The sequence below is a fragment of the Eurytemora carolleeae genome, unplaced genomic scaffold (genome assembly GCF_000591075.1).
Source record: "Eurytemora carolleeae unplaced genomic scaffold, Eaff_2.0 scaffold263, whole genome shotgun sequence".
NCBI lineage: Eukaryota > Metazoa > Arthropoda > Copepoda > Calanoida > Temoridae > Eurytemora > Eurytemora carolleeae.
The window spans coordinates 173,151-197,970 of NW_019396161.1; the positions used below are offsets into that span (position 1 = coordinate 173,151).

The window sequence follows — 24,820 nt, forward strand, 5'->3', positions numbered from 1 at the left end:
AACAATATGGGAGATGTGCATAGATCGTACAGTGAACCCAAAACAATATGGGAGATGTGCATAGATCGTACAGTGAACCCAAAACAATATGGGAGATGTATGACGACTTTACAGAATCATCTTCTATAAACGCGGCATCACTTGTGAAATTAATTATATTACAATGAACATGATTTAAATAATTAACTTTGTATCCAAATATTTTCAAAATGTGGTCTGCCTGAATCGAAAAAAAGCGAAAATTTTCAATTCGATTTTGATTTTGCGAATCACAGCCTCACAGGAAGTGTTCTTGAAAAATGAAGAGGGATAGAGGCTCATCCTAGTAAAATTTGCCTTTTTCCTGATATTCCTGAGTAGCGCAAATAAGACATTTTGTAAAATAATAGTAGTAGCCGGTTCTATTTTTGAATGTAGACTCATATTATTGCCAAGGAGCAGCCTAACTCCTTTCATTTTTCGATATCATTCCCTCTAATCCTCATGTTTAATGGATAAGCTGAGATGATTTACCTTTAAAGAAATATCGTTGCAAGCGTCTACATATGAATCTAGAAGTTTAGTTGCAACTAATGGCAGGCGGATATGCTTCAGTATATCAAATATAAAACGTCGTCTGAAAATAAAAAAATATAATTAATTCTTTAGCGCGTCTATTGATAATGAAGGAGGAGTTTATATCGATAGAAGACAATGCTCCTAGGGACTGATTAATCATTAGTCTCTCCCTTTTCTGATTTTAATTAATTCATAATCATTTTCCACTATGCGTACTGGAATAGTAGTAGAACTATTGAGAAGTTTCAAGTAATCAAATGGGAGGGCATTTTTATTCAAAAACAGGAAAAACTAAGAAAATACAATCAATAAAATCTCTCTCCTCTGTCTAAAACTATGAATGGAAATATTCGTCTGAACTAATTAAATAGAAAAATGACCGCTGAAGGTTCCAGAAAGAATAACTGAGCTAACGAGTGATTTCAAGTAATCATTATCTTTGCTGACTTTGTTCAACTAATTAACATAAAGCTAAGTATACCCCCCCCCCTCCCCTTTATGAATGAAAGTACAACCTGTTAGTAATATTATGATTAATCCAGGACATCGCAGCAAAGAAAACCTAAATAATTTAAAAAGTAACTAATTAGTGAACATTTGGCATGAACTTCCATAAAACAGAAGCAAAAAAAGGTCAACTCATTTTATTTAGTTTTCATGACCGGCTTATTTTTGAGGTGTCAGAATTAAACACTTTCTAATATATCTTCCTCAATGTTTCTCAGATAAGAGCTACCGTTTTAATTAGTACAGGCCAACCTTTAAATAACGTCTGGAGTCTTAACATATAAACTCTATCCGTTCATAAAAAACATCTAAAATATTAACCTGATATTCTGAATCCACCCGAAGATATTCGGAGGAGATGAGTTCACAAACAATATCCTGATCAAACAAATCGAATAAAATCAAATTAATATCAAATAAAAATTAAAACAAATCAAATCAAATCAAATTGTTTTGACGATTTGACAAAGAAAAAACAAATTTGCAGTTGCAGGAAGTCATTAATATAAGAAAAAGACGGTATAAATTATTTGCAGTCGTATCTCAAGTCTTATGCTTTGTGGGTAGCCCTGTATCCGTATCAGAATGATCTATTATTACTCTTGCTTGCGAAGGAATCTATTGATAAAAAAACCTTGCTTTAAGGTTGTTGTGATTGACAATATCTTATCGAGGTACTAGTGACAATTACCGGCGAAGGAATGAAAATAGATAAAATTCGACAAAATCCAAACTTTACTATATCACGTCTGAAGTAAGATCTCTCAAAGAAAAAAGTGAAATATTTTGATGTTGATTTTGTTTCCTTGTTTGCTTCTAGAAACTCCTCTTCTACTGAAACTGAGAAGAAGTTGTTGTAGATAAAATTAATAGAGAAGTCCTGTAGTCCAACCAGATTATGCCCTTCCGCAAACCTAAACATATAGTCCTGTAGTCCAACCAGATTATGCCCTTCCGCAAACCTAAACATATAGTCCTGTAGTCCAACCAGAGTATGCCCTTCAGCAAACCTAAACATATAGTCCTGTAGTCCAACCAAATTATGCCCTTCAGCAAACCTAAACCTTTAGTCCTGTAGTCCAACTAGATTATGGTAAAGAATGAAAAAAAAAATTATTTTACATTATTATAAATTAAACAAGATATTTTGTTTAACCTCAAGTTTTTCTAAATTTTCTTTTTGATTTACTTACCTCCAGATACCGATAGCGTTGGACTGATGTAATTCTGTTTTCAGGAATTCTGAGCATATATCCACAACCTTGGTAATATGAAAATTATCACAAAATTAAACAAATCGTAAAGTAATGCACGAAGAGAAAAATAACATTGAATTGTTGCAAGTAGGTTGATGATTCTGTTATCATTATCAGAAAAATAACAATGAATTGTTGCAAGTAGGTTGATGATTCTGAACCTTCCAGGCAGCCAATATTCAAAATGATTTTAAACAAAACTTTTATTTAAATAATGGTCAAGTGATTTCGTGATTTTTCCCCTCATGATAAAAATTTACAATTCTGTAGCCTAGATTGATTAGGCTTTCTACAGTTTCTCTCTTGACCTATAATCCTATGAAATTTTTAATGAACGGTGTTGCAAGTTAGGATTTGTTAGGCTTAATAATCAAAAATTTTAAAAACCTATTAAAATACGTGCTTTAAAGCTTAAAAAGGGGTAACCAGTCGCTACTGTCTGTTCTATGATGAATTTAATGAATGAGTGAATTAATGGATGGATAAATGGAAGAATGAATGAATTGGATTAATGTGTTTTTGAACGGATTGGCCGGATGAAAGAATGTTGGCATCCTAAACCACCATCTTTATTATTCAAACATTCATAATTTAAACCTTCATCATTCTCTCCCCCCCCCCTCTACCACCAGGTAACACATCCCACTTTGCAGTGCAAAGGGATTTAAAGGCAAAGTTTGGGGGCCTATTATGGTTTTACCTACTTTCCCTCAAAAATGTGTTTTTCCCCCTCAAAATCATTTAATTTCTCCAATTATTTAAATTTTTGCACATGTCTAATTTCATCATAAAATATCTCTATTCTCCTGCTTTTTAATACATCCATCCCTTCACTCTTCNCCCCGCCCAACACCACTCTCCATGTAACAGTGTACAGTGTACTGTACGTACAGTATGTACACTATATTTACCTCTTTAAGCTGAATCATATCTGCAGCCACGAGTATATCTTGCACAGATCTTTGATCCAGATTCATTTCACCAGTGTACATAAAATCAACTAACCCCTGAAGTACATAAATATTTTAACTTTGATCCAGTTTCATTTCCCCAATGTACATAAAATCAACTAATCCCTGCAGTATATAAATCAACTAACCCCTGAAGTACATAAAAGAAAACTAAACCCTGCAGTACATAAAACCAACTAACCCTTGAAGTACGTAAAATCCACTAACCCTGTAGTATATAAAATCAATTAACCCCTTCAGTACGTAAATCAACTAACCCTTTAGTACATAAAATCAACTAACCACTGCAGTACATAAATCAACTTTAATCAACGACCTAAAACTTTTGAAATACCAAAGGTTGAATTTGTTCTAATGTGTTGAATAAAATCTTTTAGTGGTATAATATAATTTAAAGATTTGTCAATGAAATAAAAAAGTTGTTAGTTGCAGGGTATCATTATGTAGAAAAAAAGAGTGAATAAACCTCGTACACTGTTCTGTACATCAGATGAGTGTACCTCTAAAGTATGATGTTCTAGTCCTTGAAGAACAAGTTTCTGTCTTGCTTTCCTCCTGTCCTGACCACGGTACTGCCTCTCCTCGCTCTCCATGAGGCCGCTCGTGAACATGGCGTGGAAATATGGTGTTGCAGCAGCAAGTATATTTCTAGTAACAGACAGGGTAGATAATATCTTATACCAATAAATCAATCAATCAATCAATCAATCAATCAATCAATCAAATCTAACAAAGTGTTAATCCCTGCAGCAAGAAAATTCCTAGTAACAGACAGAGTAGATAATATCTTATACTTATCAATCAATCAATCAATCAAATTAAATGAAATGTTAATTATTTCTCAAGAAATAAACCATGAAAAAGTGTAAAAAATCAACTAAAACACACACATTTTAGTTGCTGACTAATAAAAGATCATATAAACCTTCCTAATCTTATTTTTGCACAAAAAGAGTAAATAGATTCTAAGAACTTTTGATGAAATAAACCAAACGGGAAAAGGTTTTCTAAGGATCGACTTTGTAAGTGAATACATACTTGTGAGCTAGGATAGGTTCTGAGTCTACACTGGAGTATAATTCTAAATCACAGAGCTGTTCATCTTGTCGTAGTTCTCGTAGCTTCTCAATAAGCTTTCCAGGGTACTCACTCCGCCTAGCAAAATTCTTAGTACTGGAATATATCTTTTCAAAAAACGGTTTTGCAACCAATATCGGTTTTAAGTGATATGAATGTCAAGAATTAGGGTGAGAAGAAATTTTATCATTTTTTATAAAAGAAAGGGTTCTTGACTTAATCTCATTATTGGCAATATAAAATTTATTTTTTATTTTGAATTCTTAAACTTGAAACCCGAAATCGCAAGCTTTTATGCCGCTTTTCTATGAAAACAATTTGGGAGAAGAGATTTTTGAACGAACATTATTGTCTTGGCAACCGATTTTATGTTTTAAATAATTTCTTAGCTCTGACCTGTACATTCTTGAAGTATTTGCCAGCCTTGATACAGGGAAAGGGGTGGCGGAGGAAGAGGAGGAGGAGGGGGATGTTACTCTTTCACTCATACTGCAGGTGTGCAGATCTCTACACCAGAGAAAATCTTTTTTTAATTTTTGGGGGGAGCCGGAGTGGGGGGGGGGGNGGGGTATTAATTTATCAAAAATATGTAATTATGATGATTGAGTTTTGAGCAAAGCTGGATTTCCAAGCAAGTGTTTTACAAAGTTAAAAATCAAGGAAATCTTTGATGATAAAAAAACAAGATTCCATCACAAACATTAAGAAAAAATAAAATATCTTAAAAAAAGTTTGGATGAAAGTTAAAAGAAAGTTTTCCCGAACCCTTATGTCTAGTTTCTACGCATTTTCCCCCGATTCCAACATTTTGTATACGTCATCTTATCTGAAAATATTACAAATTATCCTACTACAAATACAAATATGCGTTTAGAGGGGAGCTACAATATTTTTGTTAAAGTCAGTAAGCATAATTTTTCTACGCGCAATTTTTGTCATAAGACTTTTTTGCTATTTTTAAACTTCCAAGCTTGTCCTAGCTAAACGCTCCATTTTTTTGTAGCCTGCTTTGTCCCAGAATGCTTAACCTCATCCTAAATACTGTGATGTGATGTTTTACATAATAAGAAAATGTCGTATGACATAAATGACGTTTTCTTTATGTAAACTGTATTATTTAGTATGAACAATAAATGGTTTCTAGCAAAAATGTCAAAGCGCCGTTTAGAGGTACGTTTAGGAATAGTATAGGTCTAAAATACATGCTTGAAAACGACAATTTACAATAAAAACAATATATAATATACCATAAACAAAAATCTAAAGACCCCCGAAATGGAATCTTCAGAATCATGAATTTAAAGGGAAGCTTTCGACCAAAATAACACAACATGAAAAAGGACTTTTTAATACTGTTTTTATATATATAACAAATATCAAGCTATAGCTTCATAGTACCACTTAATAAATAATCCAAAAAATTGTAAGTAAATCTACTATGTTGACTAAATATTTTAAGTTTCTGGAATGCTTAAGTTTCAGTTAGCTGATAAAGAGTAAAATGTGTATAAAATCACAAAAATCTAAATAAACATAAGTACAAATATTTTACAATCAATTAATAAATTATTGTACTGAAAGAGCTGCCATCAGAAAAATGTCGATCTAGTCGTTATAAAAGTTTGTTAATTGGATAATCAAATCTGTAAACAAAGTCTAATTTCAAACCTATTTTAGCTTAAATATCAAACATAATTCTTAACACAGGCGACAGCACCAGACGGACGGACTTGGTCTTAATTCAACTCTAAAAAGAGTTAAGAATGCTTTTCAACTGATTTGGGGTTTAGATCAAAACTTGTATATTCGTATGTCAGGAATCTTTCTCCTGCAGTTTCAATACCAGGGCTCTCATATCCTGTATCTCATCCCTACCAAAAATAAAAAATTATAAGAGAAATCAGATTATTCATCATCCTCAATAAACGTAATTATCTGTATAATAAAGCTCTTCACTACGCATATATATATATTTGTATATTGGTATGTATGTTGGCTGAAACTTTTTGATGGAACTCATGACTATTGGCTACCCTAGGGGTAACTCGGGCAAAAAAATCAATTTTTAACAATTTACGATTTTTTTAAATTCCATGGGCAACGCCGGGCCCTTCAGCTAGTAATATGTATTTTATTTGAAAGGATTAAGTAATTTTGAACCTGTGGGAAAGAAGAAGTTTTAAGTCCTAAAACGAAGCTATTAGTTTTATCATGAATGGTTTGTGATTATTTCAATGCACAAATTGAGATTTCGATTACAAATTCTAAATGCAGATAAACTTTTTTTTTCAAATGATACTTTTTAATGAAATTGATATTGATATTTGTGACTTTAAATGACTTCAAATGATTAATAATGATCACGTTGACTTTTCTTTATTAATTTCTTCCGCCAGGCATAAAAAACATCGGAACAGATAAAATCCATTAAATCAATAATAGCATTCCTTAAGAAGCATTTTGTACTCTTTTGTATTTTTTACATCCACCGGACCTACTCCAGCCAGCCGGGACTTCTCAAACTCAAGCTCTAAATGTAAATTAAGATTAAAAATATCAAAAATTTAGTTTTAGAAATTAAAATGAATGTCATGTAATATGATATTTTAAATTTCTAAGGTAGGAAGTGCCCCCCCCCCCCCCCCCTTAAAATTGATTTACAAAAAAATGTATGATTCCTCTGTAATTCCAAATATTTAACAATTTTTGCCCTCCTAGAGTGGGGAGAATGTTCACGCCCCAAACTAGGTTAAATCCTGTATACGCCCTTGAGTATGTTTGTAAACTAATACCTTGTTTTAGATTTGATATTTCAGACTCAAAAGCCAAAATTCTCTTCTCTTCTTTACTTCTTAATTCTCTATTTTCGGCAGAATCTATCTAAACATCCGTGGATTATATTTTCTCTAGATACTAGATACTAGATACTTGCAGATTATTCGTTATTATCATGAAATTAAAGGGACGGGTACTCAGCCATCAAAACCCATTTCTACGCCGCTGAATTGGAGGCACTGTCAGCTCTCAATTAATACTTAAAAAGTTTTTTAGTCATTTTATCTCTTTTTTTCGTCCATAATTATAACTTCTAAATTTCAGGGTTTGAAGCAATACAGATTACAGAGGTAAGGAATTTTTTCTCGTTGTTCTAGATAGTATTTGTGCAATGCGCAAACATCCCTAACATCAAAAAAATTTAGTTTTAATAAAGGGGGGGGGGGGGGATTTTTCAGGAAAATTTACACTACCATATGTTGTCTTACAGGAAAAATATGTTTCACCCCATTCCCTATTTAGATCTTTCACTGCAGGATTGGGTAAAGAGGGGGTTATTCTATACCTGCATTTTATTTAGCCGGTCAGTCAGTCTGTTGACCTCAGTCTGCAGATTATCTCTCTCTGTAGATACACTTGTTATGTACTGCTGGGTTCTGTAAAAATATACTAGTCATATATTGGTGGTTCCTGTACACATATGCTAGTTATGTACAATGTCTAATACATGGTTAACTTTAATTTTCTAAACCGTATAAGGAATATAAGGAAATGGAATCTGTAAGAAATGGTTGTAAGGTACCTGATCTGCTCTTTAACCAGCTGTCATATGGTTGTATGGTACCTGATCTGCTCTTTAACGAGCTGTCATATGGTTGTAAGGTACCTGATCTGCTCTTTAACCAGCTGTCATATGGTTGTAAGGTACCTGATCTGTTCTTTAACGAGCTCTCCTATGGTTGTAAGGCACATGATCTCCTCTTTAAGGAGATATCCTAAGGTTGTAATAAAGTATCTGATCTGCTCTTTAACGAGTTGTCCTATGGTTTATGGTACTGATCTGTTCTTTAACGAGTTGTCCTATGGTTTATGGTACTGATCTGTTCTTTAACGAGCTGTCCTATGGTTGCAAGGTACCTGATCTGCTCTTTAACGGGCTGTCCTATAGTTTATGGAACCTGATCTGTTCTTTAACGAGCTGTCCTATGATTGTAAGGAACCTGATCTGCTCTTCAACGAGTTGTCCTATGGTTGAAAGGTACCTGATTTGCTCTTTAACAAGCTGTCCTATGGTTGTAAGGTACCTGATATGTTCTTTAACGAGCTGTCCTGTGGTTGTAAGGTACCTGATCTGCTCTTTCACAAGCTGTCCTATGGTTGTAAGGTACCTGATCTGCTTTTTAATGAGTTGTCCTATGGTTGTAAGGTATCTGATCTGCTCTTTCACAAGCTATCATATGGTTGTAAGGTACTTGATCTGTTATTTTAGGAGTTGTCCTATGATTGTTCGGTACCTTATCTGCTCCTTAAAAAGTTGTCCTATGGTTTATGGTATCTAATCTGTTCTTTAACGAGCTTTCATGTGGCTGTAAGGTACCTGATTAGCTCTGTAACAAGCTGTCTATGGTTGTAAGGTACCTGATCTGCTCTTTCACAAGCTGTCCTTTGGTTGTAAGGTACCTGATCTGTTCTTTAATGAGTTGTTCTATGGTTGTACGGTACCTGATCTGTTCTTTAACAAGCTGCCCTATGGTTGTAAGGTACCTGATTTGTTCCTTCACAAGCTGTCCTATGGCTGTAAGGTACCTAATCTGCTCTTTAACGAGTTGTCCTATGGTTGTAAGGTACCTGATCTGCTCTTTCACAAGCTGCCCTATGGTTGTAAGGTACCTGATCTGCTCTTTCACAAGCTGTCCTATGGTTGTAAGGTACCTGATCTGTTCTTTCACAAGCTGCCCTATGGCTGTAAGGTACCTGATCCGTTCTTTCACAAGCTGCCCTATGGTTGTAAGGTACCTGACCTGTTCTTTAACAAGCTGCCCTATGGTTGTACGGTACCTGATCTGTTCTTTAACAAGCTGCCCTATGGTTGTCAGGTACTGGTCCCTGTACTGTTGGTCCAGGTTCCCCTGGAAGATGCTGGTAGACAACTCCTTCAACAATTCGACAGTCTTCTCCTAAACAAAGAGTATTTACATTATTTCTCTTGAGACAACTCATAAAATATAATCAAGAAAACAAAGGTTGCAAAATAAAAAGGCAGAACCAATAATACTTTGGACCGAATGGAAGTTTTGAACGACTAGCACGACTTCCAGCGTTTTTAAAGATTTATAAGTAAACTAGTATTATTTGTTGAAATGCACCGTCAGAGGAAAAAAAATGGATAGTCAACGTATTTTTCAATTTTTAAAATCCATCAATGATTCACAACAGAAGGACTGAAATAACTAGCTAAGAGTCTGACCTGAAGTTGTTTATGAACCGCTGATATAGTGTTAAACCCTTGCTCAGACTTCTGCTCCATGGAATCAAACTTAAACCTGTTTTCAGAGATAGTTTTCAGTCAATCAATCAATCAACCGATCAATTTGTAATACATAGAATACAATAAATTAATTTTAAAATAAAATAAGAAAAATGACAATTAATTAACAGTCAATAGAACAGTAATATTAAGAGGTAGCAAATCGATTAATAAATACATGTTCAATTATTTAACAATCCATGCTTATTGCTTACGTTAATTATAACCAAAAATTCAGAAATAAACCCTGATGTATGCTTACTGTTTAACTGTCTGTTAACAAATCAAGATGTTCGTTGTTAAAGTTTAAACTGTTTCTGATTCCTGATATTATTAAACTCTTGTTTCATTATAGTAATTGTATGGTTCAAACTCATGTTCTCAGAGGCAAAGTTCTCGTAATCCTGAAAACAGAAGAAAATATTTCCAAACTAATTATTATAAATCAACAAGTTCTGAGTGCGCGGCGGTAAGAAGTTGTTTTCAAGAAGTTTTGAATTTATTTTTGGTTAACATAGAAGCTTTACTTGTGACGTCATTTCCCGGAAATATTGATGGTTGCTTTATAGCAAGTTTAAATGATAAACTGTTCACTACGTTTTTGTTTTTTGAGGGGGGGGGAGCATATTTGACCATTAAATACAGAAAATAGGCATATTTTATTTTAGTGAAAAGAAATGAGAATTTGTCAACAAGGACAACCCTGGGTAAATTTAAATTTTTGGAAATCAACCATGTAGTTCTTATAAAAATGGAAACCACCCCCTTTCAAAAAAATTCAATTATTATCAACTTTCTCCCTTACAACTGATTCAACCTTGTTAAGATTTTCCAGCTTGTTCTTGTAGATGTTGAGCTCCCTCTCCTTGCTCTCCAACCTCTCCAACATCGTCTTCTTCAGTAACTCCTCCTCCCTCACCTAAACAAATTAACATGAGCAAATAATCTAGAACTATTGAATAGCGAGACTTGGTTCAAATAATTCTCTTCAGCTTGAACTGGCGCCCAAGTGGTTGAAGTACGTCTGCGCGGTTCAGCTACTTCTCGCTATTCATTAAATCCTGTCCTTAATCATAATTCCACAAATGAAAATACATTGTCTGCACCTATATTTGGGCATATTCAGGGGCGTATTCAGGAATTTGTCCAGGGGGGGGTTAGCACCCATCGGGGCCTGAAAACCCCCTGAAATCATTAGGAGGAGGAGGCTTAGCCCCCATAGCCCCCCCCCTCTGAATACGCCTCTGGGCATATTTATCAGCAATCTATGTTGCATATAACAATGACGCACTTATTTAGAATTAAGAAGAAAATAAAAGCTTAAATAGTGAGGGCGCACAATTAGGTTGCACTTATAGAACATACATTGGGTTAGCACATTGACTTTTATTAAGTACGCATTATTGACATCCTGTTGAGCAAGCGCTATCGAGAACGCACAAAAGTGTAACATATAAGAATAAGAATAATAACAAGATCTAAAAAGGAAGCCGACATGGAACTTCAATACCGCCCTCGGACTGCAGCGCTTACAAACATATATCCAGGCTTTATTTATCAAGCATATGTTGAGTGAGACATTTCAACACTTTCAATAAAGGCTCATACTTAATATTTCCCAAAAAACGAATTTTACACATGAGCAAAAATAAAAACAACTATTATTTGAAAGTGTTCTATACCGAATCCTATCCCGGAGATTTAAGTACCTGTAAAGCTTATGATCAGCATAACATGGCCACACACGTGGCTCTCTTTGCGCGACTACTCCAAGTTATATTTTAGTTTGGATTATTTTCAGGACTCCTGGCGGAGTTTATAATAACATCAACATTAAAAATAAAGAACATTTTTTTTATCAAGTAATTCAAGGCATTCAAGTAATCTACCTTCTGATCCAAAGAGAGGTTGAGAGCATCAATCTGTTTAACCGTCTCCTTGATTCTCTCTACCTCGATATTCCTGGTCCGTAGCTGAACCATCTCCTTCTCCTCATCAACCAACCTCTTCTTCAGCTCGGAGATATCAACGGTAGCAGCACTATAAATGTCCGGGTGTCATTAATATCGGAAACAAGCATATATACAGTTTTCACGTGCAAAGTGTGAAAAATAACAATAACACCTTTTTAACTCACTTTAAATTGTTAAAAATAAAGAAGAGCATTTTTTTCTATGCTAATCAATTATTTGATTTTTTTGAGTAATGAAGGCCTGCCTAAATCTGGACTGTAGTTTTGAATAGTTCTCTTCCAACCCCCTTCTCAATTCCTTCTCAGGTTCTAGGTGTCGGTAGATAATAAGTTCAGCAAATTCAAATATACTCATATCCGCAGACTGAAATTAAGTGAAAAATGTTAATTAAACAATAAACATTCTTCTCCTTTTTATGATACTTTTTGCTCCTACAAATTCATTGCTTTTCTTTAATTAAGTGTTAACACCCATTGAAGGAATTGTCACCTTCATTTCTCGTAGATTACTGTAACGGGTCCCATCGTACTGGAAGTTTTCAAGACGCTGCTTCGCTACGTCCGCTTTTTCTCGCAATTTCTGAACAAATAATGTTTAATTGAAAATAAAACATCGATCGTTATAGATAAAAATGACATTACTCAACAGTTCTACCTTATTAACCTCTTCCAGTTGCTGTTGTCTAAGGGTGACCTCCCTGAGCTGTTCAGAGATAGCGTTCTGTATCTTACTCATCTCTTTACTCTGCAGGTTCATCCTGAATTAATCAATGATCTAGTGAAAACTAATAAATGGCGAAGCATTTTTAATAAAATCAAAATCTCCTTACGAACTCCATGAAGAAGGGTCATAGTAAATAGTTAGTTCAAGGAATTTAGGGGAAGGAGTAAAATATGAAAATATTGACCTTTATTATGTATTTATTATAAATAGTAAATGTGAAATTCATCATTAATTATTAAGAGAGCAGGATTTTCTAAGTTAAAACCTAGCTTAAGTGACCCATAAATCCTTCACAGGTTACCCTTACGATCGAGCTGGTCAATTGGTTGTTATTCTAATGATAAAATGCTTATATTGCTGTGCAATAAGTATACTTAAGTTAGAATTACCTAAGTTTACAAGTCTCTTCTCCAGCTTTTCTAGCATTTTCAGCATCTATAGCTTGCTGCAATGCTTTTCTTAACTCTACCTCATACTCAGTTTTCTTCACCTAATAATATAATTTTAAAAAAGAGCTGATAAAGGCAATAGGCATTAGGCATATAGCCTCTTCATAAAACCCCAGCCTTGAAAATTAATTTTTAGTTCTAGTTTCGCAAATTATTGGTCATGAAGCCGGGTACAAATTGCACACAAAACTTTTCTTCAAATAAATATTTAACGACATATTTAGGAGTGTGTCAAGTTTTCTCCAAATTTTTTTGTTCTTTATTTACCTCCAGAAGAACATCTCGCTTTCTAAGTTCGACATTTAGCAGCTTAATTTCATCTTGAAGGGATCTGACTGACCGCCCAGCCTCTTGAAGAGTCTTATTTGACCTCCCAGCCTCATTAAGTGATGTCGTTGGCCTCCCAACATCCTTTAAAAAAGAGCAAGTGATAGTGCGGCCAGATATCTAGGCCAACACTAGGTATTTATAATTTAGTTATGCTAATTATTTTTAAACACAATTTCTTTATGATAAAACACTAACCTAAAAATAGATTTTTAGATGAGTCAATTGATTCACAGAGCTGATTTCTAATTGATAAGTTTTCAACACTGTAAAGATTGATCGAAATTAAATGATAAACTAAGTATGTATGTTTTCGTTAATTAAATATAAAATATAAATACGAAAATACTAACATATTTTCCATAATTAAAACTATAATTCTAAAACTCTAATTCATTCCATTTTTTATAATTTGCAAGCATTTAAAATTATCAATACGTATGTTCAGAATAAAAGTCTCTGTCCATTTTCCTAGAATACGTCACACCATGATTCTTTAAGAATACATGATACATCATTTTTACGAGTAGCAATTTGAAACTATAATAGGATGAATTAGACAAACAGTGCAATATTACAAAAATGTTAACTCTTAAGAGGTTAGAGGGGGGGGGGGGGCTAATTTTTAACTCTAGCACGCGTTTTTGATATTTCTTAATTAATAAGATTCTTTAAATCCCTTGAAAAAACATGTTTGACGTCTTAAAATACGTCAAAAACTAAATTTATTCCGAACCTTCTTTACAATTTTTTAAACCTCCCTGATGTCATTCTATCCCTTAAAGCGATCTCCTTATTTAAGAGCTGGACAAAAAATTGCATTTTTCTTGGTGGGGTGGGGGGGGGGGCTTTTTAACGTTTATTAATATTATTCACTTTCAGGAGAAATAAATATAAATCTAGTACTTTACTAACCTTCTGATTATCTGTGCTTGAAACTGTTAGATCTGTAGGTACAGAGCTTGTGTCTGAACTCTGTTTACCGGATGGGGTTGAGTTTGTGTCCGAACTATAGGATTCCACTGCTGTAAATTCGGAAATAAATTACAGACTTTTTTAAAAATTGTATGATATAAAGCAAATATATGAATATTTCTTTTATAAAGTCGAATTGATTTTTAGGTTTTATTTCCCTAAAAAGTAGCCTACAAACCCTTCATTTATTACCTTTTATCTTACATGGGGGGGGGGGTTGCANCCCCCCCCCCCCCCCCTTAGTTACTGCAAATGATTTTTTCAATGCCTACTTAAACTTTATAAACGTTACACTTCAATTCAAAATTCAAAGCAGTGAAGGAAACCTAATAAATTTATCAGCGGGTGTTGAGGGAAACATAATCTTGCTTTCTGAAGAAGACATTTTGTATTTCTATAGTTTTAATTCAGTCATAATTCTGAAACATCTGAAACATCATGTGATGGAATTAATATTGACATTATAATCAAGATAACAAATTAATTGCCAGACCGTTCAAGGTATGTAACTAATAAAAAAGACCATGGTGTTCAGACTAAGTAATTATGATAAATGCTCAAGCATAAAACAATTTTTGGGTCTGTCCTAGAGAACGATTTTTGGACCCCCCCCCCCCCCCCCATCATATCAATTTTGTACGTCACCACTATTTATTCAGCAAAATTATTATCATTTGTTTTTATTATTTTAAGTTTAGGATTGGTTAATTTCTGGGCCGAGCCCTGCGGGTAGGACAGGCAAGGGGGCTGAGCGGCGCGGCTAGGACAGGCTGGGGGCCACATGACCAATTATATCCATGTGGTACATATATTATCTATTTAGAAAAATTCTTCTTCTTCTTCTTAACAACTTTATTCAATACAAAACAAATCAACAATAGTATTTTCATTTATAGAATCATAGAGAGAAAAAAAAACGTCTCATACTTTCTTCGTACCTATTACTGTAATTAGAAAAAATGATAGGGAATCCACTCTTTTTCTTAATCTCGAGATTAAATAATGCTTGTTCTCCTCTTGTTATTAATCTCTAGATTAATTAACCGATCGGGATTAAGGATATTCAATTTTAAAGTTTCCAGCACAGGGGAAATAACCCAGACGTAAAACTCAGGGTGTCTAAAAAAAATTCGAATTTACCCAGAGTAATACCCGGTAACTCAACTGAGAAATTAGCCTACATTAATGCTTGGTTCTGTAGAAAAGCAGAGAAGTTTATAGAAATCAAAATATTTTGATATCAGCTGTTTTTAAACTGACTGCAGATAAAAGACGCGGCATTTTTTAATTTTCTTTTTTCATTTTTAGAATGAATTTCTTTCATTTTCTTATTTCTTTTATATATTGTAGTTAAAAAATTTAAATGTTTAAAATCATTATAATAGAAGAAAATATTTAAAAATGTATTTAGAAAAGTTCAGTTACATAAAAAGAAACTTATAAAGACGACTTTTATAATTATTTTTATGGACCCTTACGCACACTTGCCGCGTTGGAACTTTAAATGCAGAAATTTTTTAATTGCAATTTGCAGTGTTTTCTGTTTTGATGCGCACATGGAAATAATAAAATTGATAGGAGGGGGGGGNATTACCCGATTAAGTTGAACATTTGGCATCTATTTATTTACAAAGTATTATAATAAATTTACTGTCAATTGTCATGTTTGTTTTCAGAAGTGATAAGTGCGAAGTGCCATAATGGGGTTTAATCAAACAGATAACCCTTTTCTAGTCTCTACACTGACACCTCTACTCATGGGGGTTTCATATGTTGCAAGTTTATATGTAAGTATTAAAATTAGGAATACTTTAAATTAAATAAATGTTGTTCATTATATTGACGATGTACTTTTGGGTGACATGGAAACGCATCAACACGGAAATGGATCTAAAGTTACTTCAGAAGAATTTCCGTTTTTTTTTAGAAATCCGAGGAAATCCCTCGAAAGTTCAGAATTGTTGAGGGGTTTCCGAATATATTTATCCGTTTCCCAATATTTATATACTCCACAAAAGTTTAAAGAATCGTATAGTCTACAAAGTTGATATATTAATTTATTCAATTGATCTTAACTTGTTTAGAAGATATAAATAGCAGTCTTGGGTCTGTCCTTGTATACGATTTTTGGACCCCCCCCCCTCCTAAGGGGGGGGGGTCCAAAAATCGTATACTAGGAAATTACCGCAGTCTTAATCTCAATTTAAATAATTTGAAAAACAATTTTTTTATGGAAAGTTAATAACTATGTTAATGTAGAGTTTAATAAAAATAGTTTTTTTGTAATTATAAAATTCGAGACCAAAAAGCAGGGCATGGAGACAGAATGCAAAAGGCTTGGAGACAATTTCGCGGGGTTCGTGAGGTATTTCGGGCATCAGGAGGCTCCCTCCGGTGGTTATTGTGGCTCTATACACCCCCTCTCTCTTTTCACAAGTTTTTTTAATTAAGTTTGATTTAAACTTAAGAATGAATCAAATCCAACCGCAATGAGAGTAAATGGATAAATAGTAATAGTGGATTTTTAAAGTTTTTATAAAAAGCATAAACGTATCTAAAATATGAGGAAACGGACCTAAAATTTGAGGAAACCGAACAACAAGTTGAGATTTTTAAAGGATTTAAATAATAAAAGAAGCGGATCTCAAATTTGAGTAAACCGAACAACAAATTGAGATGATTAGAGTTTTTGAAAAAAGCGGAAACAAATCCAAAATATGAGGAAACGGACCTAAAATTTGAGGAAACCGATCTAAAATAGGAGGAAACAGATCGATTAAAAGTTTTAGAAAAAAGCGGAAACGGATCAAAATATGAGGAAATGGATCTAAAATATTGGGAATCCCCTCAAAACTATTAGGATAGCCCTCGAAAATATTTCATTGAAATCAAGTGGAAATGTATCTAAAATTTGGTTAATTGATCTAAAAAAAGAGGAAACTCCGTAAAATCTGACTTTGAGGAATTTCTGAGAAATTCGAAGAAATCGCGGAAATGCATCAAGAAATGAGTAATTTGATTTCAGCTAATTTTAGATCAGTTTCCGTCACTGCACTTTTGACGACGAAATTTTGTACCAGTCCCTTAAAAGTAAATTGTAATGTAATCTATCAACTCACATTTATTATGGATTTCTTTGAATTTGAGTAGTTTTATTTTCAAAATAATATTGTAGGTGTGGCCCACAAAACATGAACGAGACCATCCTGACACGATAAAACGAAGATTTGTTAGGGAAAAAACTATTTATGATTATTTATTTTTAAAGTTGATGGAAATTTCCCAGAGAACGGTTTTTAGACCCCCCCGCCCCCCCCATCATATCAATTTTGTACATGGATGTCATATGTAACAAATGGATATAATTGATCATGTGGCCGCAGTGCCCGGGCCCCTAGCCTAGCCGCGGCGCTCTGCCTCCTAGCCTGTCCTAGCCACAGAGATCGGCCCCTAGCCTCTCCTAGCCGCAGCGCTCGGTTCAGAAATTGTTTTAACCTAACCTAACCCTAAAATAATAAAAAATAAATAAGAATAATTTTGCTGAAAAATAAGTGGTCATATATTAAATTGATAAGCTGGGGGGGGGGGGCAAAAATCGTTCTCTAGGACAGACCCAAGTTGATTTTATATTGAAAATGGCTTCGTGAAGAACAGTTGCAATTATCAAATAATGATAAAAATATTATGATAATTTATCGACTTTTTTTCGTGGATTTTGAAGAATTAAAGTTTTAAAGGCAATTTTTGTTATTCTGACCAGCCATAAACCTCCCCATAGGTCATGTGAGGTCCCATAAAATATTGGGCCGGATCGCTTCAGTCGTTTTGGCGTCTGTTTTATACATACATACAAACAAATTAACAGACAAGCTACGTATTTACAATACATTTTAGTGGGTATTTTTAATTATCTAATCAAACTAATAAGTTTATTTGAAATACAGTGCTGCTTTTATGACAGTTATTTCGCCGTTGTTTGTTACTACATTCGGAGCACCACACTTACTACAACAAAATTCGTTATGTGAGATACTGGGACTAAGGTGATTAACCCCCTGCTAAAACAATATTTTCGTAATTAATTTAAATTAAGATATTATAAAGAGTTTAACAACATCTAGTTTGATATTTGCCACTTAAAGTTCTTCGATAAATATAGAAATTAGCAACAATTTGATTTTGTTTTAAACCTCTTCTATTGTTTAGATTACCAGGACTGATTCCTGCTTCTATCTTTCCTGTTCTGCTAACAGTTATTCTCTTCCTGGGACCTACAGTTATGCTGTTCACAGATGTAATTACATTGTAATTTTCTATTACCCATCACTAGATTCAGTTTTAACAAAATTAACTCTTTTATTTGAAGCAAGTCAAAAATTCTATTTTTTTTTATTCGAACCAAACAAGTTTAAAGATTTACTAATTTTTAAGAAAAAAAGATAAAAAAGAAAGACGGCATAAAATAATCAGCTGGACCATAATTTATATAATTTACACGAATATTGGCCAATTTCTTAGACGCTCTACCATAGGTAGAACCATAGTCACACTATGGTTACGCTTTACCAGAGCAGTGTAGATAGATAGATAAAACCTATAGTTGTACCTATGGTTAAATGAATAAGAAATTGGCCATATGTATTAAATCTGTCATGTTTCCAATACAGATTTATCAAGATAACTACACCCCTATAGGAATACTTGGAGTAATTTAAAACCTAAACCTAACTTAGACTAAAACTAAACAAAATTGTAAAACTAGACTAAATTATAACAATAGACTAAATTATAAAGCTAGACCAAAACTAAATTTAATTATGAAATTAATCTTAACTAAATTAAATCATAAAACTAGACTATAACTGAACTAACATAAAAAACGACTAAAACTAAACTAATTTCTTAAACCATACTTAAACTTTTAAAACTACAAAACTAAACTAATTAAAGTATTTTTTTTTTAAAGTTTGATTGATTCATTTGTATATTGTTTAGCCTCGTGTGAGGGTGTATTGGCTGCCTATGTACTGGAAACAGAGTCTTAAGGTTAGATTATAAATTGAGAATTTATTTTTGTAATTTACTGAACAAATACTTTTATTATAGGATTGGATTTGGTGGAGAAATCATGTTGTTGCTCCCTTCAGGGACCCAATCTAACATTTTTTTACTTATTGTTTACTTATTTCAAAGATAATACCGTTATTTTTTACTATAGGAACACTACTTGGCCCAAGGTTATAATGCGAGGAAAGTTAATTGCAGTTGCGTATACTCTGCGTACATATTGAAACCAGTTCTCCCTGGGCAGAAGTTTTTAAACAAGAATAGATGCATCAGTGTTCGTTTTGTATCCGAGGAGTTTAGAAGCATTAAATGTTGATAATTTTTATAATTGACATAATAGTTTCCTATGACCAGAATATTTCATTGATTTTTTATGTGAAAGATGGATCCCATGTCAGACTTCGACATCCGTCTTGTGTTTACATTACCGCCCAGAGACAGTACACTGCAGTACAAAAGATGCGTACACCTCTGAAATAACGTTCCTTGCATTATAACCTTGACTTGGCCTATCTTACCGCTTAGAAATGTTTAAGCAGTAAGCACCAGAATGTGAAAAAATGTCTGTCTAGTGTTCAATCAAAAAACCGCGCATTGATAGGGAATTAAGCGGATTTTTTAAAACAAATATTCCACCGAAATCTAATTTGTTTAAGGGTTAATTACCACGTTTAGAAATTTTTGTTATATGTGTTACGGTAGAAAAAGATCGAGTAAGATATTTTTTATTTTTAAATGTTTTAATTTTTGTTCTGCTATATTCCTTCAATTGTAATGATTCACCTTTAAGGTTGGAGGGTTTGTCAAATAGCGTAGAAACGTATATATAATATGATTTATTGATTGGTTGGTTGGTTGGTTTGTTGGTTGACTAATTGATTGATTGATGATTGATTGATGGATTGTTGGATTGATTGATTGATTGGTTGAAGTGAGGAGTTTACATTTCGCGCCTGTATGGTTCCTATCCTTCTTGGATACTACACCAAGAAGCAGGTAGAAAAATATTAAAAATCAATTAAATTTTTCAAGGATTCTCTTTTGCAGAATTGGGTCTTAAAAAATTAATATAAAACAAACAAAAATTTTTTTATCACAATGGAAATTGTGAGAACCGATAGAAACAACCGACAACTGAAGTCTAAGATTTCATAATATTGTCCTGTACATTTGTATAGACAATGTTGATCAGTCCACTATTCTTTGGTGTGGCACATTTTCATCATATGGTAGAGAGAATTAGAAAAGGTAAGATTGTTGTGTATATTTCAACTAGTTTTCATATTAGTTTTGATGATTTTTATAAAAAGAGTCTTGTCCATGCAATTTAAACTTGTTGAATCAACCGCAATGTGTTTTGCCAATCAATCTCTTAATAAAAAATTGAATCTTTTTTAAATTCAAATTTACTAAATTCTTTGCAACCTGATGGCACAAGCCTTTGATATTTCAAACTCAGATTATTGGATTTAACAAATTTCATTGTTTGAAAACTTTAAAGTCTACGACACTTGCTTTTTAAGATATAGGGATCAGAAAATCAGAGATTGTGACTACGACTAAATTCCTTTACCTTAAAACTTTACCTTATATAGTTGTTCTGCAGCAAAGTATCTATAATGTTAATATATAGTTTTGCTGCAGCAAAGTAAATATAATATTAATATTTCGATTTTGTTTAGCAAAATGATCTTTGTTGTACATTTAGAACCAAATATAGATCTTGACACATTAAATCATTTTTATTTTACTTTTTCATCTTCAACTCGGTTAATGAATCTTAAATATAATTTCATGTATCTTCAAATCTATTTTGTGCACGCTGTGGTGTATTCTCTATTAAGGACGACCAAGGGTTTATATTTTCTAGGAATAATCTAGCTCCCCATTTGTTCTAGGACAACCAATCCTCACCTCGTTCCTTTTCTCTATGTTCCAGTTTACCTACACAACAATATTTGGAACATATTCTGCGTTCCTGTTCCTTTCCACAGGACACTTTGCTACACCGTTTCTGGTACATGCGTACTGCAACTTCATGGGGTTCCCCGATATAGCAGAGGTATACAAATATTTTGGTTTAATTTATCCAGCTTTTAAACAATTCTATTGTTTAGGTCCTTAGTTTTGAACCAAAGAAACGATTGTTTGTCTCTCTGATGTTTATTCTCGGAGCAATTCTATTTTATTTCGTCCTCACTCCTGTAACCAGCGCAAACATCTACCTCAACTTCATCTACGCTGACTTGCCCTAAATCTGTCTTGGGCTGGACAAAGCGCTTATTAGTTCATTTTTTCACTAGTCCTTTCTACACTGTACCGGCACAATTATTTAATCAAGATTAACCCATGGGTAATTGTGAAATGCAAAAACTCAAATCACTTAAAAAAATTTCATTGTTTTCAAATATGATGAATCTCTGTAAGGAAAAGTTGATGACAAAGTTTGTAAATTTAAAACTGAAAAGGACTGTCAACATAATTTCAAGTGCTCCTTTATCTGAGTACTAAGGAGAAAGATATCGTACTTCACTTTATTAAAACTTGTAGAATTCCTTCAACTTTCCTCTTTTTTGCACATGCATAAATCCAGAAGTCACTTTGACCACGATTCACATTTTTCATTAAAAAAGAAACTAGGATATTTTTGGCATTTTTACTCAGACTACTGTTTTAAGGGTACAGTTGTGAATCTGACATGCACCTCATTTAATGGCGAGTCACCTTAAATTATTTCGACAGTCCCCTTAAATTATAACAAAGCGTGTGATGCAATATATATATATACCTGACCTACTTTAAAGAATATTGCTTTATTCAATTGGATTCAAGACTTCTAAGTTTATGCTTTATAACATGACCTTCATTTTCAAACATTTCATGACTACCATGTTTTTGGGCCACTTGAACGTAATGTTTTCATGTCTTTGTAAATTGTCTATGTATCGCGCAACATAAACCGATTCAAAAATGGTAAAATTAAAATTATTCAGAAATTATCATGTTTATTGGGATACGGTGTGTATATAAGACATTCAGAACGTGATAAAGAATTATTTATGTTTAAATGATTTATGAGATATTCTCTTAAACTTGAATCTAGTCGTACTGAATTTAAAATATAAAAATATCTTTTTTAACAATGTAACGCGATGATTAAATTTGTGGCATTGTTTGTGCACAAAATAAGATATATGTTTGAAGATTGGGATGTTACAAAAGAAAAAAATGGGACTGAATCTGAGTCAAATTTGGGATTCGATCGCTACTAAGTTTGCCTTTATCTATAGAGATTATAGGAGGAAAACGCTTACTGTTAAGAGCGGAAAGTCTATGTGAATTCACTTGTATCATAACCCTCACTTAGTTTGCCGCTTATTAATCATATTTTTTTATCCAAGAATTTCCTAAATATCTTTTTAAACAATCCCCCCCCCCTAAAAACGCTACAGATAGAAGTAAAATAATTAGCGCTCAATCCCGAATTTGACAAGGATTCGGCCTTTTCCCCCTTTTCATTTTTCGCAAACCTTCCCTTTAAATCATAATTCTGAAGTTATATAATCTTTCCTTGTCTGGGTCCCAGTGATATATTCTTATTCGCCATTTAAGTGAATTCACAGAGTAATTTTGTTATTTATGAACCCAGAAATTCATTCAAAAAGTAGATTGCAGATTGTCTTTGCATTGCAGAGTAGATCTCATCTTAGTGTTATTTTTATGTCCTGGGTCCATTCCAAGCACACTGCATATTGTGTTGCGGGGTTCTTTACAGATTCCTTTCTTAATATACAAAATACTACACAATACTAAAAAGTTAATGACAATTTTGTGTTTTAGAGACCTTTGAAATTAAATCTTAATATACAAAAGTTTACGCCAATACTGTATGGTGTGGTCTGATGTATTCTGATACACCTAGCAAATATGCAAGGTTAGATTTTTTAAGGATATTTTTTTAGACTATGCGACAAACAGTTAATTTTAGAATTAAGTTTGAACTTGAATCTTGCAATCTTAACAGTTCACATTCTGGAACTTAATACAAAATTATATCAAAAATCAAGACGACATTCAAGTCCTCTTGCATACTGTCATGTTTCGTGGGACACCCTGTATATCTAAATACATGTTATTGTAATCGTAAATAGCTACTTTAATTTCGGTCAAATTTTGGACTGCTGGAGTTTTTGGTGATTTTTGGGATTGTTTGTTTTGTAAAGTTTAAAACAAAAAAAATATTTTTTAAACATCATTTTTTTTGTTTTGGGCTCTTATTTTCATGTCAATATATTTTAATCAGTCTTTTCATTCAAATCTTGAAATTTTCTATATTTTACGATCAGAGAAAAGAACTTCACAAAAAATTATTGACTCAACAAAAGAGCACCTTAATTTTCTGCATGTGATAGAGATATTGTAAAGAAATATTGATTTGATCACTTACTTAAAAACTTTTAAAGCTTACATATTGTTTTTTTCTGATTTTCGAATATTGAAAGGTTTGATTTTTAAAATTTCTATTGTTTTACAAAAATATCCAATTTTTTAATAATAAGCTAATTAAAAGTTATCGAGATGTTTTCAATTCTGTAAATGGCAATTACTTCAGAATAACAGTACATATGTTCACATACTTATAAATAATTCATCTTAATTATAATGTTTGTCAAGGTGAAATGTATCTCTGTTTTGTGGATGGATGCTTTATACTTGTTTGCTTTAATCCAAACCCCATTAAACACAAGTTTAGGGAATAATATGCTTCTTATATAACACAGAGAACATCTTCATTATTTTTACTTAGAGTGAATAATGTGTATTTTTGTTAAGTTTGAATTATTTAAATATAACCAATTGTGTAAAACCGCTTAGTATTGTAAAATATGCATTATGCATAGTTCGTATCTTTAAGGTTGTCCATGTTTATATACACATTGTTAAAATTATTAGTGATCTTTATTTAAAATATGAAAATGTTTGAAATTTACCAAATTTATAGACTTCACTCTACTTTTCTAGAAACCATTTCAGCTTTTTATTGTTGATTTTCAAGCCGATATTTTAAATAAGCGTCCTCATTAAACAAATATTTTCGAGGATTTTTCTGTTTCTATTCAAGGATTTTCCAAAATCATAAAGGCGACATTTTTTTTATGTCCAGTCATAAACCTTCCCTGGGATCGTGTGATTGCCATAACAAATTTATACCCTATCAATTTAGCCTTTTTGACTTTTATTGGACACAAAAAAAAGATAGCAGTGAAACTAGGTTTTTTAGTTATATGGTGTGAATATTTAATATAACTAAAGAGTTTTTTTTAAATTCTTCTTGCAATCTCTTATTGTGTTTGAAAGTGTACTGATATATCTTGTGTTGTAGAAACGTTGTTAAATATAAATTTAAACCTTAGAATTGAATTTTCAGAACAAAAAAAAACAAGAAATAAAATGTGCACTGTTAAAAATCAGGAATGTTACTAAGCTATATTTTAAACTAATGTAGTGATGTATTCGACGCCTATATTATTCAATTCATATAGTACTTGCAGATATTTTGTCCACTTCATGATGGATTTCATCAAATAAAAAAACGTTTTCGCATGAAAGGTCATTTTTAAAATAATGAAAGAAA

General features: G+C 32.8%; 3 protein-coding genes and 1 long non-coding RNA gene across 6 annotated transcripts in view; 2 read left to right on the top strand and 2 right to left on the bottom strand.

Moving 5' to 3' along the window:
- Positions 1-5,226, bottom strand: part of LOC111696851 (actin-binding protein IPP) — a 23,241-nt gene extending 18,015 nt beyond the window's left edge. The window contains exons 1-10 of the mRNA XM_023466599.1: positions 5,135-5,226; positions 4,766-4,876; positions 4,331-4,447; positions 3,793-3,940; positions 3,233-3,328; positions 2,259-2,326; positions 1,871-1,979; positions 1,387-1,443; positions 1,074-1,120; positions 514-616 (exon numbers count right to left, since the gene is read on the bottom strand). Coding sequence (XP_023322367.1) covers positions 514-616; positions 1,074-1,120; positions 1,387-1,443; positions 1,871-1,979; positions 2,259-2,326; positions 3,233-3,328; positions 3,793-3,940; positions 4,331-4,447; positions 4,766-4,857 — 837 coding nt within the window. The 5' untranslated portion in view covers positions 4,858-4,876; positions 5,135-5,226. The remainder of the gene's footprint in view (positions 1-513; positions 617-1,073; positions 1,121-1,386; positions 1,444-1,870; positions 1,980-2,258; positions 2,327-3,232; positions 3,329-3,792; positions 3,941-4,330; positions 4,448-4,765; positions 4,877-5,134) is intronic.
- LOC111696852 (progesterone-induced-blocking factor 1) lies at positions 5,195-14,546 on the bottom strand. 2 transcript variants are annotated; one of them, XM_023466601.1, is made up of 17 exons: positions 14,445-14,546; positions 14,059-14,152; positions 13,084-13,227; positions 12,757-12,857; positions 12,299-12,401; positions 12,134-12,223; positions 11,889-12,007; positions 11,561-11,711; positions 10,489-10,590; positions 9,999-10,075; positions 9,612-9,690; positions 9,203-9,321; positions 7,710-7,800; positions 7,162-7,249; positions 6,817-6,899; positions 6,530-6,555; positions 5,195-6,240 (listed from the first exon to the last, which is right to left on the bottom strand). In XM_023466601.1, the coding sequence occupies exons 1-17, from the start codon at positions 14,501-14,503 to the stop codon at positions 6,183-6,185; spliced, it is 1,584 nt and encodes a 527-aa protein (XP_023322369.1). In that variant the 5' UTR covers positions 14,504-14,546; the 3' UTR covers positions 5,195-6,182. The 2 variants fall into 2 exon arrangements, with proteins under 2 accessions (XP_023322369.1, XP_023322368.1); XM_023466600.1 differs by having other exon boundaries at positions 9,612-9,687; positions 9,996-10,075.
- A 1,229-nt stretch (positions 14,547-15,775) lies between these two features.
- On the top strand, positions 15,776-22,854 carry LOC111696832 (CAAX prenyl protease 2). Of its 2 annotated transcripts, XR_002764170.1 has the most exons (11): positions 15,776-15,905; positions 17,294-17,352; positions 18,063-18,161; positions 18,325-18,412; positions 19,114-19,164; positions 19,225-19,265; positions 20,118-20,181; positions 20,364-20,433; positions 21,084-21,247; positions 21,303-21,629; positions 21,928-22,854. XR_002764170.1 is itself a non-coding variant. In XM_023466581.1 (10 exons), the coding sequence occupies exons 1-10, from the start codon at positions 15,819-15,821 to the stop codon at positions 21,438-21,440; spliced, it is 861 nt and encodes a 286-aa protein (XP_023322349.1). In that variant the 5' UTR covers positions 15,776-15,818; the 3' UTR covers positions 21,441-22,854. The 2 variants fall into 2 exon arrangements, 1 of the variants encoding a protein (XP_023322349.1); XM_023466581.1 differs by having other exon boundaries at positions 21,303-22,854.
- Positions 22,855-23,238: 384 nt separating this feature from the next.
- On the top strand, positions 23,239-24,794 carry LOC111696833 (uncharacterized). The gene is made up of 2 exons (XR_002764171.1): positions 23,239-23,859; positions 23,993-24,794. It is a non-coding gene; the product is annotated as an uncharacterized LOC111696833 (long non-coding RNA).
- The last annotated feature ends 26 nt before the right edge of the window (positions 24,795-24,820 follow it).

Bases quoted from the DNA above. Each gene is read 5' to 3' on its own strand.
- LOC111696852 (XM_023466601.1), bottom strand. From the start codon at position 14,503: ATGTCTTCTTCAGAAAGCAAGATTATGTTTCCCTCAACACCCGCTGAT. The intron at 12,224-12,298 runs GTAGAACTGTTG...TTATTTGTTCAG, and splicing joins AACTGGAAGAGGTTAATAAG to AAATTGCGAGAAAAAGCGGA. The intron at 7,250-7,709 runs GTATAGAATAAC...ACGGATGTTTAG, and splicing joins ACCGGCTAAATAAAATGCAG to ATAGATTCTGCCGAAAATAG.
- LOC111696832 (XM_023466581.1), top strand. From the start codon at position 15,819: ATGGGGTTTAATCAAACAGATAACCCTTTTCTAGTCTCTACACTGACA. The intron at 17,353-18,062 runs GGAAAAAACTAT...TTTGAAATACAG, and splicing joins ATAAAACGAAGATTTGTTAG to TGCTGCTTTTATGACAGTTA. The intron at 20,182-20,363 runs GTAGAAAAATAT...ACATTTGTATAG, and splicing joins GATACTACACCAAGAAGCAG to ACAATGTTGATCAGTCCACT.